This window comes from Sorex fumeus, unplaced genomic scaffold (genome assembly GCF_029834395.1).
Source record: "Sorex fumeus unplaced genomic scaffold, SorFum_2.1 ptg000007l, whole genome shotgun sequence".
NCBI lineage: Eukaryota > Metazoa > Chordata > Mammalia > Eulipotyphla > Soricidae > Sorex > Sorex fumeus.
Window position 1 is genome coordinate 23,476,784 of NW_026606064.1, and position 15,258 is coordinate 23,492,041.

Consider the following 15,258-nt stretch of genomic DNA (forward strand, 5'->3'; position numbering starts at 1 on the left):
CAGAATCTGGCAAACTCATTGAGGAGGTATCATTTGACATCAAAGATATAGGAGATGGGGCTTCTGAATCTGGGGGAACACCAGGTGCAAAGTACCCAATCTGGGAATGAACTTGGTGTTTGTCTAAGGAGCAGAAAGTCAGTGAGGCTGGCCAGGGAATGTGAGAGGGAGGGTTGGAAGAAAATGATGCCAGTGAGTTAGGAAGGGACTCAATGTTTTCAAGCTCCTGAAAGCAAATCTAGTTTTTTTTTTTCCCTTAATGAAACTTGGCTCTAAAAGTTCTTATAATGACAAATACCTGTAAACACACTGGCTAGCATAGTGAAGAAAGTGTGTATTAATTAAAGAAATATGGTCATTCTGGTAAATAAGGATCCCAAAGAGCAGAGCCTTTATAACCAACTCATGTAACCCACTGTGAAACCCATTTGAATGATGTCACAAGTAGTACAAATTAAAGTCAAAATCCACAAAACACAGTAGAAGGTTCTCATGGGCGAGGCAGGGGGGAGAGTCCTTTATTTCACTCACTTTTTACTTTCAATGTAGAATTCAATACATTTAAATTTGTTTCAGTCCATTCATCCAATGATGTGGAATATCACTTGGTCCTAATTCCTCAGGGTAAGTTGTCCCCGCACAGATCTCAGGGTGTGGGAGTTCCCAGGACTGGGATGTGATGAACTATTCAGCCAGTTTCCCTACAATTTGTTCCCTCATTTCTATCAATGATCACGAAGAAACAGACTGCATTTCTATTCACTTTTTCAGAATTCACACATACCTCTTATACATGTCAAGAAGAATTTCTCAAGTATAATCAAGTGTTTACCATTTTCAAATAGTTCATCATACCTCACATTCATCTTTTCCCTACTCTAAATTCCTTTCTTTTTCACATTATCTATCTTGACTGCTAATTGTTAAAAGTGGAGATTTTTTTGTTTTTAGCAGAAAATGTGCAAATGCACAGCACTTTTATATATCATGTATAGTAACAATTCAGAGTACAAAGTCGAAAAGGAAGAATCTGAAATATTAAAATTGTTCTGAAATAATCCTCTGTTTATGATACCACAACCTTTATGAAGGTTCCCTTGCCAACTAGTCAAGTGGCAAAGGTTAAAAAAATTTCACAAAATACATAGCACACATTTCAATATACTGCCCCCGTAATTTCTGAGTAACGGGGTTTTTATTTTTTAAACTTATTCTCCTTTAGTTTAAACTTAGTGGAAAGAGCTAAATGGTCATGACTTCAGCATTGCATCCTCATTTTGCTAAGATTTTCACAAGTTTCAAGAAAATTCACTGGAAGAATAGTGATGACTATTTTTTCCAGTAAATATTTAGTGGAAAACAGTTTAAACCCCAATCTGAGGTTATACACTTGCTTGGGGGAGACCCAATGCTGTAAAGGAGACAAGTGCAGCAACCAACTATGACAATGGAAGAAAACTCCATGATAGTTAACTGTGTCATGGAGGTGTACATCAAAGTTCATCATGATTTTTTGTGAGATCTTCCCCATAATTGGTAGCTTGGCTTCCCACAAACATGTTCCAGTTATCCAATATCTCCTCTTTGGTTAGTTTTTCATCCTGTAGTAGGGGAAGAAAAAGAGTATGGTGTTAGAAGCTCTGTAAGCATGATGTTCATTGTTAGAGCGAAACTGATGCCATGACAAGCTGCAGCTAACATTAAGTCTCAGCTAGGCCTCAGTTTCTGTTTCCCCGGAGCAGGACTTGCAGTTTCTGGTAAATTCCCAGTTGAGTAATTTGCCAAAATAAGGAATTGGGCAGCTGGGTCTGACCGCTCATGAGAGGTCACTGTACCCTCCTTAGAAATTGTTACTAACCATTGCCTAATTGCTGACCACCATTTTAACAGGGCCAATGTTAAAAATAGACCAGCATATAAATTGCTTCTTAATTCTGAACCCTATATAAACAGCTTGTGATGTGGAGTCGGAGTCCTTGTCAAGACTCTACTGTGGTGGAAAGACTTGGACCTTAGCTCGAGCTAGTACTGGCTTGGGTTAGAATAAAGTTCCTTTGCTTTTGCATTATTGTGTGTGGGCCTGGTCTCTCCGCAATTGGGGATCTGAAACTCGGGCACAACACATGAATTTGCAACCTGGAGAGGGGGGGTTGAGGGGCTGGTATGATGCATTCAGCAGTATTCAATGGCCACACCTGGCACTGTGAGGTGTTACGCCTGGTGGTGCTGGTACCGGGATTCAAACCAGGGTCGCAGCTGCAGCTGCATGCTAGACAACTGCCTTAACCTTTATGGCTTCTCTCCAGTTTCAATATGCAATATTTAAAATCCTACGTTTAAATAATTAAACTGCTGTGAGATGCCTCCGTCACCTACTGTTACTATACTGCAAAAACCCAAAAGAGCAACAGACTCGGGTCGTAAAAGCCAGGCTCAAATCTAGAAGGTTAAGTCCTGGAGGACTTCAGAAGCAAGCAGCAGGGACAGTGGCAAAGCAGGCCCCACGGGGTTCCACTGCCCTTTATAGGACCTGACTGCCAAGCTCCACTGTCTCATGAGATTCTGGAGCAGTGACCAAAGAGGAAAGAGAAAGGCCTTCTTTCTAAATCTTGGTTATTTGTTTAGTTGGCAGTTTATCAATGGACACCAAAGTGCTGGGCACCTGAGCCTGCCCTGTGACCTGGTCGAGGATGCCCAGGTTCTGAGAGGTTAGGCTTGTTGCCACCTTCCCTGTCTAGGGTATGTGACAAATATTTGCTAACTGCTAGAGCGGAACAACACACATGTCTTAGGGTAATGTCAGATTTACCTCTTAGATCCATCCACACACCGTCCATAAGTTAGCGGTTCTACAATCCTAGGAGGTGATGGTGGAAGTGTGGGGCCATCGTACACACTCCAGGAATGTCTGGACCTAGTGAGCTCACCGTAGCTTCTCAGAAGTGGTTCAGGCTGACAGATTTTTGTTTTGGGCTGCTGCATCTGGCAGTACTCAGGGCTTACTCCTGGCTCTGCACTCAGGGATCACTCCTTGGTGCTTGGGGGAACCATACGTGGTGGTGGGGAAAAACTCAGGTTTACCACATGCAAGACAAGTGCCTTAACCTCTGCACTATCTCTTCAGGACAGATTTTTAGCATAAGGCAAGATTGAGAAAAGTCAATAAGACCGGGGAACGCATGGGTCAGTGCTATCACCAAGGAGGCAAACAATAGTAATCTTATGTAAACTGCGTCCTTTCACTGAACCATTCCAGAAGAATGTCAAATACCTTGTCTTTGTCAGATTCGTACACCAGGTGCCTGGCCTCGGCCTGCGCATGGTCATAGTCCTGAGGGAGGATCCAGTGGCGAATCTCCTCCTTGTCCAACTTCCCATCCTTGTTCAGATCTCGAAATTCATTAAACTGTTCCCGTTCCGACAACACCCAGTCTGGCTCTGGGCCATTCTCCTCGTGGGAAAACATATCCGCTGGAAGGGAAGATTGTTCTCGGTTATGAAAACAAGTGGGAGAGCAACGAACACCTGACCTCCTGAGTTTCTGCAAGGGAGACGACCAACCTGCAGATCTCCCTACAGAGGGGGCCAGTTTCTTGGGGACAATAATAATAAAGAAAAAACTAAACAGCGGCACCAGACAACGAATTCTGATCCTTAACTTGGCTCAGTAGCTGAGACATAAGTTTAGTCCTCTGTAAAATGAAGGTGATCTAGAAACCACTAGACTAGTAGGAAGCTCCAACAGGCCGCTCCCTGGGAAAGCCCTCTACAACCCAAACTGGCTCTTAAGAACAAACAAACAAACAAACAAAACAATATCAAACATTTTCTCTGTGTTCCAGATAAGGCATTAAAGGCTTCTCATCCATTTTGCCATTTGACTTTCCTAACAGGCCTAGGCAGGAGGTGTTATTACTCCCGTTTTATAGATGGAAACCCAGCCTTTATCCAAGGAGCCACAGGCTGGACAAGCCTGAGGCTACATGAGAACAGTCAACCCATGGTCTTAACCACTTTGTGCGTTACTCAGTTCTGAAGAGCTTTCACTTACAGTGTCTAATTTCATCTTTGGACCAGTTCTATGAGGTAGATCATTATCCTCCTTTTACAAAATGTCAGGAAAGCTTATGTGCTATTTGCAAAGTCACTAGATCTTGGAAAAGAGAGGCACCCTCTTAGGTAGTTTCTTTTCAGTTGAAGCACAATTAGGAAAAGGTAGCAGCGAGAGGGCCAGTGATGGAACTAGATGGTTAAGTGCATGCCTCGCCTGCAAGAGACCTGATTCTATCTCTAGCACCATAACATTTAAAAAGAAAAGGCTTTAAGCTGTTATTTATATGGATAATAACAGCTCTTCTGAGTAAAATCTCCAAATGTCAAAAATAAATGGAAGAAAAAAATGTTTAAGCTGTTAAAAAAAGGGGGGGGTGTACATAGCAAGAGCAGGCAGTGAAGAGAGGTTCGAGCCTTGCTCCCTCTACAAAGACCACACATGACATCTGCAGATTGGTTTTGATTATTTGAGGGGGGATGTTAGGGAGGTGTAGTTGGATCACACCTAGTGGTGTTCAGGAGACCATGCTGTCCTGGAGTTCAAACCCAAGGTCTTCAATGCAAAGCATGCGCCCCGCCCTGCTGAGCTATCTCCCCAGCTCTACTCATTGTTCTGAGCTCAGGCTACCACAGCAGTTAACTAACTGGAGCTTCTTTCAATCCTGTAGGCATGGGTTCTATTTCTTTCCACTTGACAGAGAAGGAAACGGAGGTTAGCAGTGATTACAAGGCTCCCTGGGGTTCCAAAGCAGGCAAGTGGAGGTGCCAGAACCCCTCATCAAGTGCTCTTCCCTATCAACTACATAATTGCCAGCTTCCCCTCCAACCCTTTCAGTAGAGAAGCCACCCTCCCCTCACCACCCGCCACCCCCTCCCTATAAGCAAAAAGCAGTAACTGGCACCAAGCCCATCAGGTCTGCCAGAGAGTGACTCAAAGTCACTTTGCCTCTCCTCTGCCCAGTGGAAGAATGGAATATGCTGCTTTCAGACAAAGGCTCTCCGGGCTTTGTCCCTGACTTTGCACACTTTCAAGGCAGAGCCCGGATGGCTGGGCAGGGCAGGGTAGAGCTGCACACGTGCATTGAAAGCACAAGCCTGTTGTATTCAGCCTTTCCTGTCACCACCATTAACATCTGCAGCACAGAAAAGGGCTCTGCTGCTGCTACTTAGGCAGGGGACCAGGGGATTATCAGCATTTCCCTTTTTACAAAAGTGGTGCCACCAGATTGTGCCGGTGATTGGCAAGTGCTTCTTGTTAGTCCTCACACACAGCGGCAGTAACAGTTTCCGGCTTCTAGGGGTGGGTGGTAAGAGAGAGGGTGAGAGAGAGAGAGACAGACAAGACAGGCAGATGGACACACAGACACACAGATAGACACACACACACACACACACACACACACACACACACACACACACAGAGAAAGAAAGCGTACCTCGCATTGCTTGCTCAGGCCTTACTTTTGGCTCTGTACTCAGGGATTACTGCTGGGGAGGGGAAGAGGACTATCTGAGAAGCTGGGGATTGAACCTTGGTCGGGCTTGCTCACGGCAAGTGCCTAAACTTTAAAGGCTGAGGGTACTCATTCTCTGACTGGGGTGGCTGCTAGTGATACAGATACAGAGACTGGTGACTGCTTGGAGGCTGGTCTTCCACTAGAAGGGAACGAATAGTCTCTACCAACACACTGAGCAGGTAGGCATCACCAGCTCGAGCTCACACTTAAATTTGGCTTAGTTAACGCCAACTGCAGCGCTAGCATGAGTGTGTTAAAGAGGGCTACAGGGCTTCAGAGCCCTTCCCTCCGGCTCTGCATGGGTTTTCCAGTTTTCTTTCAAAATCTGCAGAGAAGAGCCATTCTGAGAAAGCAGCTTGCAGGGTGTGCCACATGCTAAAACTCTGCGGCTCTACCGGACAGTCCCTACTGCCTGCTTTGTCCTTTGGGCTGGGAGAGTGGCCAGCAGGAGTCCCTCAAGGTGAGTTCTGCCCCTGGGGACCTGCATTCTGTATCTCATCCAGCTAGTTCCCTGTTTCTGGAAACATACTTCATGGTGCTGTGTACTTGGGGGACTTCGGGAATAAAGTCCTAGCTATAGGAATCCTAAGGAGAAAATCCAAAGGCAGGGGAGCGACTGAGTTGCTGGTGTTGGGGGCTATTGGGTGCCCCATGAAAGGTTGTTTTGCTCAGGCAAGGATCATGGCTGTGTCTATCTGGAGCCTCTGGTCACAGGGGACCCGCAGTCAAGAAGAGTTCAGTCTTTCCCCAGCTGATGCGACACTTATCTCATACTTATGGATGGTCTCACCCATTCCTCCTGAGGCCCTATGAATAGACTGGTATGGCAAGTCCCTGCCCCCTGGAAGGTCATAGGAGAGACCCCTGCTGACTTCAGCAGTCACAAGAGGGACGTCTGGGCAAGAAAGGAGCCAGGCACAGTGGCCCATTCCCAACAGCGCAATGAGCGACTGGGTCGCACTCACCCACATACTCGTCCTGATCCACAAACCCATCCCCGTTCTTGTCAATATCCTCCAGCGTTTCCTGGGGAGCAAAAGGGAAAGAAGAATGAACTCCTGGTGCAGTGCTTGCAGAACTCGTGGGTGCCCCCCACCGTCCTCTCTGTTCGGCACTTAGAACCCAGCACTCCGGGACTTCAGGCTCCTCTCCTCACCTCCCTGGGTAGGAGTCACTGATCAAAACCAGGCAGAAAACTGATCAAAAACGGGCGGTGATTTCTGCCCCTCCTCTCCACCCACAGTGATCAGAGACAAACAATTGTCCTTAAATGGAAAGGGCTGACTGAGCCATAAACAACAATGTGGTGTCAGACAAATGAAATTAGAATTTAGTTCACTCATTTATATTTTGGTGTTGGGGTCAGGCCCCGCAGTGCTCAGGACTTAATCCTGTGTCTGCTCTCGGGGGTCACTCCTGGTGGTGCTCGGGGACTCTATGGGGTGCTGGGAGCGAACCCAAGCCAGCTGTATTCAAGGCAAGTGCTTTACTCACTGTACTATCTCTCCAGTTTCAGGTGTGTGTGTGTGTATGTGTGTGTGTGTGTGTGTGCATGCGTGTGCATGCAAGTGTTTTTAGTGGGGCTGCTTCCAAAAAGTGCTCAAGAGGCCAAGGACCCTACTGGTGACACTCAATCTACTAGACTAGTAGTTCAGCCCAGGATGCAATGCTACTTGTTCCCTGCAGCTCTGGAGATACCGAGGCCACCTCAGGAGCCTCCAGGGCCACACTTGGAAGTACTCAGGGCACCTAGTGATGCGCAGAGAACCATGTGATGTTGGCAATCAAACCTGAGTCTGGCGAAGAAGTGAGACACATGCCTGAACCGCTGTACTATCTCCCAAGACCTAAACTCAGATTCAGTCTTACCAAAACCACAATTTCCTTCATGTGCTCAAACTCTTCGGGGTGCAGAAAGGAAGTGAACTCCTCCCGAGTGGCGGTCTGGTCCCCGTTGAGGTCCGCAGCCTTGAACCTTCTTTCATCTCGAGGCAGCATCTTTTTAAAGGTGTTATGGTCAGAACTATCTTGAAATTCCTCGGGGTTTCCTTTGGGACAAAATCATGGAAGCAGGGCTGCTGTGAGAGGTGCATTTCCTTCCAGACCCCTCAGCCCACACCCAAGGTCCTGTCTGTGTCCTTCCCAAACACTTTATTTCTGAAAGCCCCTGAAAGCTACCATGAAGGGTGCTTGTCCCTTCATGCCCCCCACCCCGCGAAGCCAAGTTCCCGGAGACATTACTGCGCCCACTCGAGCAAATCGATGATCAACGGGAGGGCCTTACTTACTATTAAAGCATAATGACAAGTAGCAAAGGGCACAGGCTTTAGCTGTGCCAAACCCATACTTCTGTTTGTACAACTCTGCCTCTGTCATTCTTGATCTTGAACACACAGAGGGTCCCCAGTAGCCCCCAGTATGTTGTCTCAAAGCTTCTGCCTGGCTTTCAAGATATCTCTTGCTCTGGCCTTGCCGGAGCACATCTCTGGCCTGTCCCCATGCAGTGTCTAAACTTATAACTATGAAGCTGCATCCTGTGCTTTGAACACACCCCTCCCTCATTCCTTTCAAACAGCTGACTCTACCCAAACCCTCCCCATTGTTGAATGCACTGCTTCCCCTCTGGACCTCCAAATGATCCCGCTTCCCTATAGTCTCTCCTTCTCCAAATATAAAGTTATTGTTCCCTCCCTGCTCCCAAACCGCCTCTCATCAGGAAGTCATCACTGTGTGCTCCAGCCCACGTGCTCCTGCTTCAGGAAACCACATCACAAATACATCCACTCTCTGCTGCATTCTCTGTGTGGGCATCTAAGATCACAGACTCGGGGAGAGCAGCAATCTAAGCCATTTCTTTTCTTTCTTTTTTGACTTTTTGGCTCACACTCGGGGATTACTCCCAGCTTTCTGCTTATGGATCACTCCCGGCAGTACTTCGGGGTCCATCTGCATGCAGTACTGGGGATCAAACCAGGGTTGGATGCTTGTAAGGCAAGTGCCTCAACCCCGGTACTATCTGTCCCAACTAAGTCACTTGCATTTTATTTTGGGGCCACACTGGCAATGTTCAAGGGTTACTCCTGACTTTGCACTCAGGAATACTCCTAGAGGTGTTTTAGGACCATGTGAGACGCCAGGGTTGGCCATGTGCAGGGCAAACATCCTACCCATTCTACTATCACTCTGCCCCTCTCCCTTGCCCCCAACTAAGTCACTTTTTAAATAGATCTTTGGCCTCTTCCAACTCACCACCCAGGGCTTCCCTTAGAGTAAGCGCCCCTGGGACTTTCTTGGAAAGCAGGGAGGATATTACACAAGTGAGATGTGGCTGGAGGCTGTGATGGTGGCTCCCCAAAGGGTGGATCTGAGCAAGCTGAAGGGTGTCTCATTACACAGGCTCCATTTACCTAGGTAGTAACCGTACGTGGCTTGTTTGTATTCTTCCCAGGAAATTTTATCATCTTTGTCCCGGTCATAATCCTTCCAGACTTTAGCAACATTATCATAAATGTATCTTTTCTGCACCCTTTTGATCCAAGTTTTTAGCTCTTCAGTGGTGACAAAGCCATCTCCATCGCTGTCAATTCGGTCAACAATCTTCCTGTAGTCAAGAGGAAAAAAATAAATCCAAGAAACAACCACCATGTGGTTATCCAGACTTGTGTGACCCCAGAACAGATCAAATCTCTGTAGGTGCAAAAATTCATAAACATTAAAACAGAACTAATGATCCCAGGATGCTACGGAGGATCTTATGGAATTTCTCTTTCATGAGGACGACATGGCATCTCTCCCCGGTGTCCATGGCACACATGGGTATGATGCCTGATTGAAGCTGATCTGTGAGGTAAAACCCAGCGGTCTTCTGGATGTAGGCGCTCTCGTTTTAAAGTAATGGGCACTGAGGATAGAGAAAACTGGGTGACTTTTCCAATAAGACACACAACCGCGATAAGAATCCATGTTTTCTGGCTGTCAGACTAATGGGGGTAGGAGAGGGGAGGACATGTAAACTGCATGTAAATCAAAGGGGGTGGTTGGAGAGGGAACCTGGGAATGCTGTGGGGATTGTTAAAACACTGTCAAAAACTCAACTATGAAAAACTTTGTAATTCAGTGTTTTAATAAAATAAAATTTTGGAAAAAAAGAAAAGCTTTAAATCTCAAGTCTTGCAGTTTGGACGTCAAGACTTGAAATCTAAAACAAGGGAAAGTCAGACAAATTTTGATAGACAAAGCATAAAATATTGGGGCGCAAGAGCCTTCGCTTTCTGGAAGCCAGCGAAGGAGCCCAAGTTGCGAAGGTGCTACAGGGACCTTACCCTGCTCTACCCCTTGGGCCACTGAAGTCTCCTTGGCTGGCCAGTTCCAGCAATTTTCCATTTGTATCCCTAGAAGAACTTCAACCCCAGTCCAGAGCACCTTCAGAATAGGAACTCATTCTAGGACAGAGTCCCAAGCTTGGAACAATATCCCTGGGGGGGAACTTCAAAGATTTCCAGCATTGAAATGGTTTTACCCTAACAATCCTTTTACCTCTACTGAGGTCATACAGGCTAATTAGGGATTTGTTTTTTTACCTCTGGCTGGCTGCCATCAACTCAAAAGTAAAACTCTTACTCTAAACGAAAGCTCTGACAGTTTTTCTGTGATTTGAAATTAATTTGGTGGTACCTAAGTTTCAATCTCCTACCTGCTGGCCTCTTTCTCTTGAAGGCATAAATTTGCTAACAAAACTTCCTTTTATTTTTAAATTGTACTTTAGTCATAGGGCTGGAGCGATAGCACAGCGGGTAGGGCGTTTGCCTTGCAAGCAGCCAACATGGCCGACCCGAGTTCGATTCCTCCGCCCCTCTCGGAGAGCCCAGCAAGCTACAGAGAGTATCTCGCCCACACGGCAGAGCCGGGCAAGCTCCCCGTGACGTATTCGATATGACAGACACAGTAACAACAAGTCTCACGATGGAGACGTTACTGGACCCGCTCGAGCAAATCGATGAACAACGGGAGGACAGTGACACAGTGACACTTTAATCATAGGGCTGGAGCGATATAGCACAGCGGGTAGGGCGTTTGCCTTGCAAGCGGCCAAAATGGCCAACCCGAGTTCGATTCCTTCACCCCTTCAGAGAGCCCGCAAGCTCCAAGAGTATCTTGCCCGCACAGCAAAGCCTGGCAAGCTACCCGTGACGTATTCGATATGCCAAACACAGTAACAACAAAGTCTCATGATGGAGACATTACTGGGCCTGCTCAAGCAAATCGATGATGAACTTTAGTCACAGTGATTTAAAATACTATCAATTATAGGGTTTTAAGCATAGATCATTCTAATATCACACCGTCCACCAGTGTCCTCTCTCTACCAGCATCTCACAGTCTCCCACCCCATCCCTAGCCCCCCCACCCCACACACACACACTTCACCACCACCAACACCATGGTGAGCTCAGTTCTATGGATCAGTTCACAAATTCTGTCGGTTTGGGCATTTTATTACTCCTTTACTATGCTTCTGTATACAGGTGGTCTGATAGCCTTAATCCCTAGTCTTTTCATTTGCAGTTTTAATAGGTCTCAAGACTCAGACCAGGGGGCTGGAATTCTAATACAATGGGTAGGGCTGTATTTGCCTTGCATTTGGATGACCCAGGTTCAATCCCCAGCATCCCATATAGTCCCCCAAACACCGCCACAAGTAATTCCTAAGTGCAGAGCCAGGAGTAACTCCTGAATACCACCGAGTGTCAGACCAAACCTCTGGCCTCTTCAGGCTGGAAATCACAGCAGACACAGAGAAATTTTTTCCACAATGTGCCAAGTTCGGCTGATCTATGGGCCAGTCATTCTCTATGCCCAAGGACACAGCAGTGACACGTGCCGGTGTGATCCAGGTCAGTGTGAAGAATGGACAGTGAGCAGCAGAGCACTCAACTGATGCCAAATAAACATACACAGAATCCAATGTGACACGCAGTGGGGCTTAAGGAGTAATCAGTGGGAGAATAAGATGTAAAAACTCTCTAAAGGGGCCAAAGTGATAGTACAGCGGGTAGGGTGTTTGCCTTGCATGCAGCTGACCTGGGTTGGATCCCCAGCATCCCATATGGGTCTCCCAAGCATCGCCAGGAGTAATTCCTGAGTGCAGAGCCAGGAGTAACTCCTGAGCATTACTGGGTGTAACCCCCCCCCCAAAAAAAAAAAACTCTCTAAAAAACACTCAGGGGTGAGGTGCTCCAAGGAAGAACTCTCCTCAGCACGCTGGAACCTGGTCCTAGGCCTTCCAGGCAAGTGTCTTGCCTTTGAGTGTAAAATGGAACTTTCTGAGGACTGATGTGTAGAATAGAGGCAGGAATGAGTTACCAAGAGCTTGGCTGGGTGGAGAACTCAACACCTCACAGGTACCAAAACGCAAAGCCTCTGTTCAGAGCCTGGGTCACCCTAGACGGCTCCTGCCAGCTGCCAGCAAGACTGCTCACTCCATTGCCAACAATGATCACTCCACAGGTGTCACAGGCCATGGGCCCAGGAGGTCAAGAAATCAGATCTGTAAGTCAAATCACTCTGGTTTCTTTCTGTATCAAATCACTCTGATTCCTTTCCAGGGCTGGGATGGAGGCAAGGTCTCCCAAGCTCTGTCCACCTGTGACACCTGGCTATCCGGAGCTAGTGGTTCAATGCAAGGGCTGGAGGATGCAAAGCTGCCCGGGCTCTGGCCTTCAGGGCCACTCCTGCCAGTGCTTAGGAGGACCATGTGGTGGCAGGAATTGAACCCGGCCGGTTACCTGTTGCCTATACTAGCTCCCAGCCCTGAAATCACTCCAATTTTAAATGTCAGCAAATGTTTTCATTTTTTTTTTTTCTCAATACTGCGGCTGCCTTGGGACTGCTCAGTGAGCAGGCCCCTGCTTTGCAGAGAGGTGAGGGCTTTAGCTCTGCTTTCAGATTCTGCAGTCATCGTTATCTAGATTGATCCATTCTCCTTCCTCTATAGCCCAGACAAGGAGAGGGCACTGCCACACCCATAGCTGTGTAGGACACCGAGATGGCACTTCACCCCAAGTCTGAGCCCAGCTGGACCCCAACTAGGCAGCCCTTCACCCTCTTGGCTCTAGGCTGGACTTATCAGTGAGTCTGCTGCCCATCTCCCCTGGGGTTCAGGGCAGAGACCCTGTTGATGCCCCTAAGCCCTCACCCCAATCTGGCTCTCCTGACATTGAGTCAGGAGCCAGCACTGTCAGCATGCACGGGGCCAGATCCCACCGGGCCCACTCCCCACGCCACCCAGCCCTGCTCTCCCATTCTGTACTATGTGTGCTTTCCTACCCAGCCCACACAGGAGAACATCAGGAGAACATCTGCTCAATGTCCAGGAGGCTCTTCCTGCTCTGCCCCCAGTTGCTTCTGGAGTTCCTCCTCCTGCTTCCCAGCACTGGCCAACAAACACCCCTTTACCAACCCCAATCCCCCTGCATGGCCCTTTTGAACAGGCTTCAAAAGTTCTCTTAGCAGGTGGCTCTCTCTTCAGAAGTATCCCCCTCCCTGTGGGCGTACACAGCTGCCTAGGGCTGTATCATCTCACAAGGTGTGGTCAGTGGCCACCACAGCTCCCAGGTTCCTCCAAGTTCAATCCCGGGAATTCTTGGTCATTGCACTGCACCTACTACGACGTGCCACCATCCTGGCAAGTCAGAAAGTGCCTGCTGTCTCTCCGATTTCTTGTTCTGGCCAGAAACAAAGGGCCTGGAGGGACAGACGCAGCAGTCGTTCAGAAATCTGCTGTGAGACTAAATGAAGTAATAGTTGACATGTGATAAAAATGCACACCAACACCACCGGCATTTGCTCACCACCAGGCCTCCTGTCTGTGGCATGCGGTAAACTAGAATTCAGTTTCCTCCTCTAAACCTTCAGTCCCCTCATTCCCCTGGCCAAGCTGCAAATGGCTGCCACTTGGGGCCCCAGAAGAAATCTAGTCTCCAAACAATGCAACAGAGGGAACGCATCAATGGCCTCCATTGTTAAACGCTAACCAAGAAGAGAAAGCACCTCTTGCAAAAATAGAAGGTGATTGTTTGGGGGTGACTTTGAAGTTCAAAAGATCCTTTTATCAGGGCAGTGCACAGAGCACCTACACAATAGCTATAATTTACCCACAGTCTAACCAGCCACATCGGCCTTTGGGCTCTCAGGGATGTTCCTCACAGAGTCACAGGGCATGGAGGCCCCCCTCCCACTTCACATCTCCAGCCAGGTTCCAGGAGGCCTGGTGCCAGTAGGAGGGCTCTTGGGATCCGCCCTAAGCTGGCCTCCACCTGGGGCCAGGCTGGCTGCTGCCCAGTGGAAGGGCATCCACATATTTCTGCCCTAATGTCTCCCCCAGAGGGGGCGGGGAGAGGGCACCAAGGAGGTCTCGAGTTTTATTTCCCAGGCTTGGTTCCTGGTTCAGGTGCCTTCCACAGGGAAATGCACAAGCTGCCACCACATTACCCACCCATGGGTGCCTGTGCTGATAACAGCGGGAAGCAGGACCCAGGAACCTGTTTCCCTTCTCACCCAGCACCCCCATTCCTTCTTAGCTAGTTTTCTCTCTAAGGGAGAATGATGGGGTGCTAACCCGGGAAGAGGAGAAAAGAACACCCAGCTCCCAGCCCGGGACAGAGGCCGGCGGCCTCTCCTTCCCCCACCGCTCCTCCTCGAGGTCTAGTTATTCTGGAAGGAGGGCAAGAACTCCCCGGGAGAGCACTAAAATTGGCCTCGGTGGGCAAACTCTTCTTTGGCACGGCACCCTCCCTTCTGATGTAACCAAGCGAGGGGCGGGCTCGCCCGTCCGGGCCGCCGCGCCCGCTGCCACGTTCACGCCTCCTGCCAGGAAGCCTCCCGGGGGACCCGAGGCGCCACGGCCTGCTCCCCCGGAAGGGGGGGTGGGGGTCGGGGCGCCTGCGGCCACCGCGAGGCCCCCACCTCACCGCGCCCCGCGCACCCCCGGCCCGGGCCTCCGCGCACGCCGGATTTTGCGTGGCCGCCACCCCCCCCCCCCCAACACACACACCCGCCCCGCGTGGCTTCCGCCCGGCGCGGGAGCGCGTTCCCGTCCCCCCCACACCAACCCTCCCGGGCACCTGCGGCGCTGGCCCCGGGCTCACCCCAGCCTGTCCTTGCTCTCCTCCGAGGTGAGCTGGTCGAAGGTCTTGGAGTCCTCCTTGCCCAGGAAGGCCTCGTGGTCGTACTGGAAGCTCTGGTTGTCCTCCGGCGGCCGCTCGCCCAGCTCCGAGTCGGGCCGCACCACGCGCTCCTTGCGCACCGTGGGCTTGGCCCGCAGCGCGCCCGGCGCCAGCGCCAGCAGCAGCCCCAGGGCGAGCGCCAGGCAGCGGCGGCCGCGGGCCATGCTGCGGGGAGAGCGGGGCGCGCGGGGACGCGGGAGCGGGCGGCGGCAGGCGGGGACGCGGCGCGGGGGGCGCGGGGGAGGGGACGGGCGCGCCCGGGGCGGCGGGCAGGGAGGCTGCGGGCGGCCCGGCTCCCGCGCCCGATTGGCCACCGGGCAATGGGGACGGGAGGGTGGGCTGGGGGGCGCGGCCGGCCCCGCCGAGCCACGTCGGCGGCCCCGGCTAGTGGGCGCGGGCCTCGGGTTTCCCCGGGGCCCCTCCCCGCCGCTTCGTCGCGAGGGGCGGGCCCAGGCGGCCCGGGC

General features: G+C 50.0%; 1 protein-coding gene across 1 annotated transcript; it reads right to left on the bottom strand.

Annotated features, from left to right (window-relative positions):
• Positions 1-491: 491 nt before the first annotated feature.
• On the bottom strand, positions 492-15,012 carry RCN1 (reticulocalbin 1). The gene is made up of 6 exons (XM_056136652.1): positions 14,717-15,012; positions 8,978-9,171; positions 7,440-7,618; positions 6,536-6,596; positions 3,272-3,471; positions 492-1,601 (listed from the first exon to the last, which is right to left on the bottom strand). Exons 1-6 carry the CDS (start codon positions 14,956-14,958, stop codon positions 1,494-1,496), a joined length of 984 nt encoding a protein of 327 aa, XP_055992627.1. The 5' UTR covers positions 14,959-15,012; the 3' UTR covers positions 492-1,493.
• Positions 15,013-15,258: the final 246 nt, after the last annotated feature.

What these genes read in the sequence shown, in the direction of transcription:
- RCN1 (XM_056136652.1), bottom strand. Translation starts at nt 14,958, where the DNA reads ATGGCCCGCGGCCGCCGCTGCCTGGCGCTCGCCCTGGGGCTGCTGCTG. An exon ending in TGAAGGAAATTGTGGTTTTG is followed by an intron (nt 6,597 to 7,439) that starts GTAAGACTGAAT and finishes TTTGCTCCCCAG; the next exon opens with GAAACGCTGGAGGATATTGA. An exon ending in GGATCAGGACGAGTATGTGG is followed by an intron (nt 3,472 to 6,535) that starts GTGAGTGCGACC and finishes CTTCCCTTCCAG; the next exon opens with CGGATATGTTTTCCCACGAG.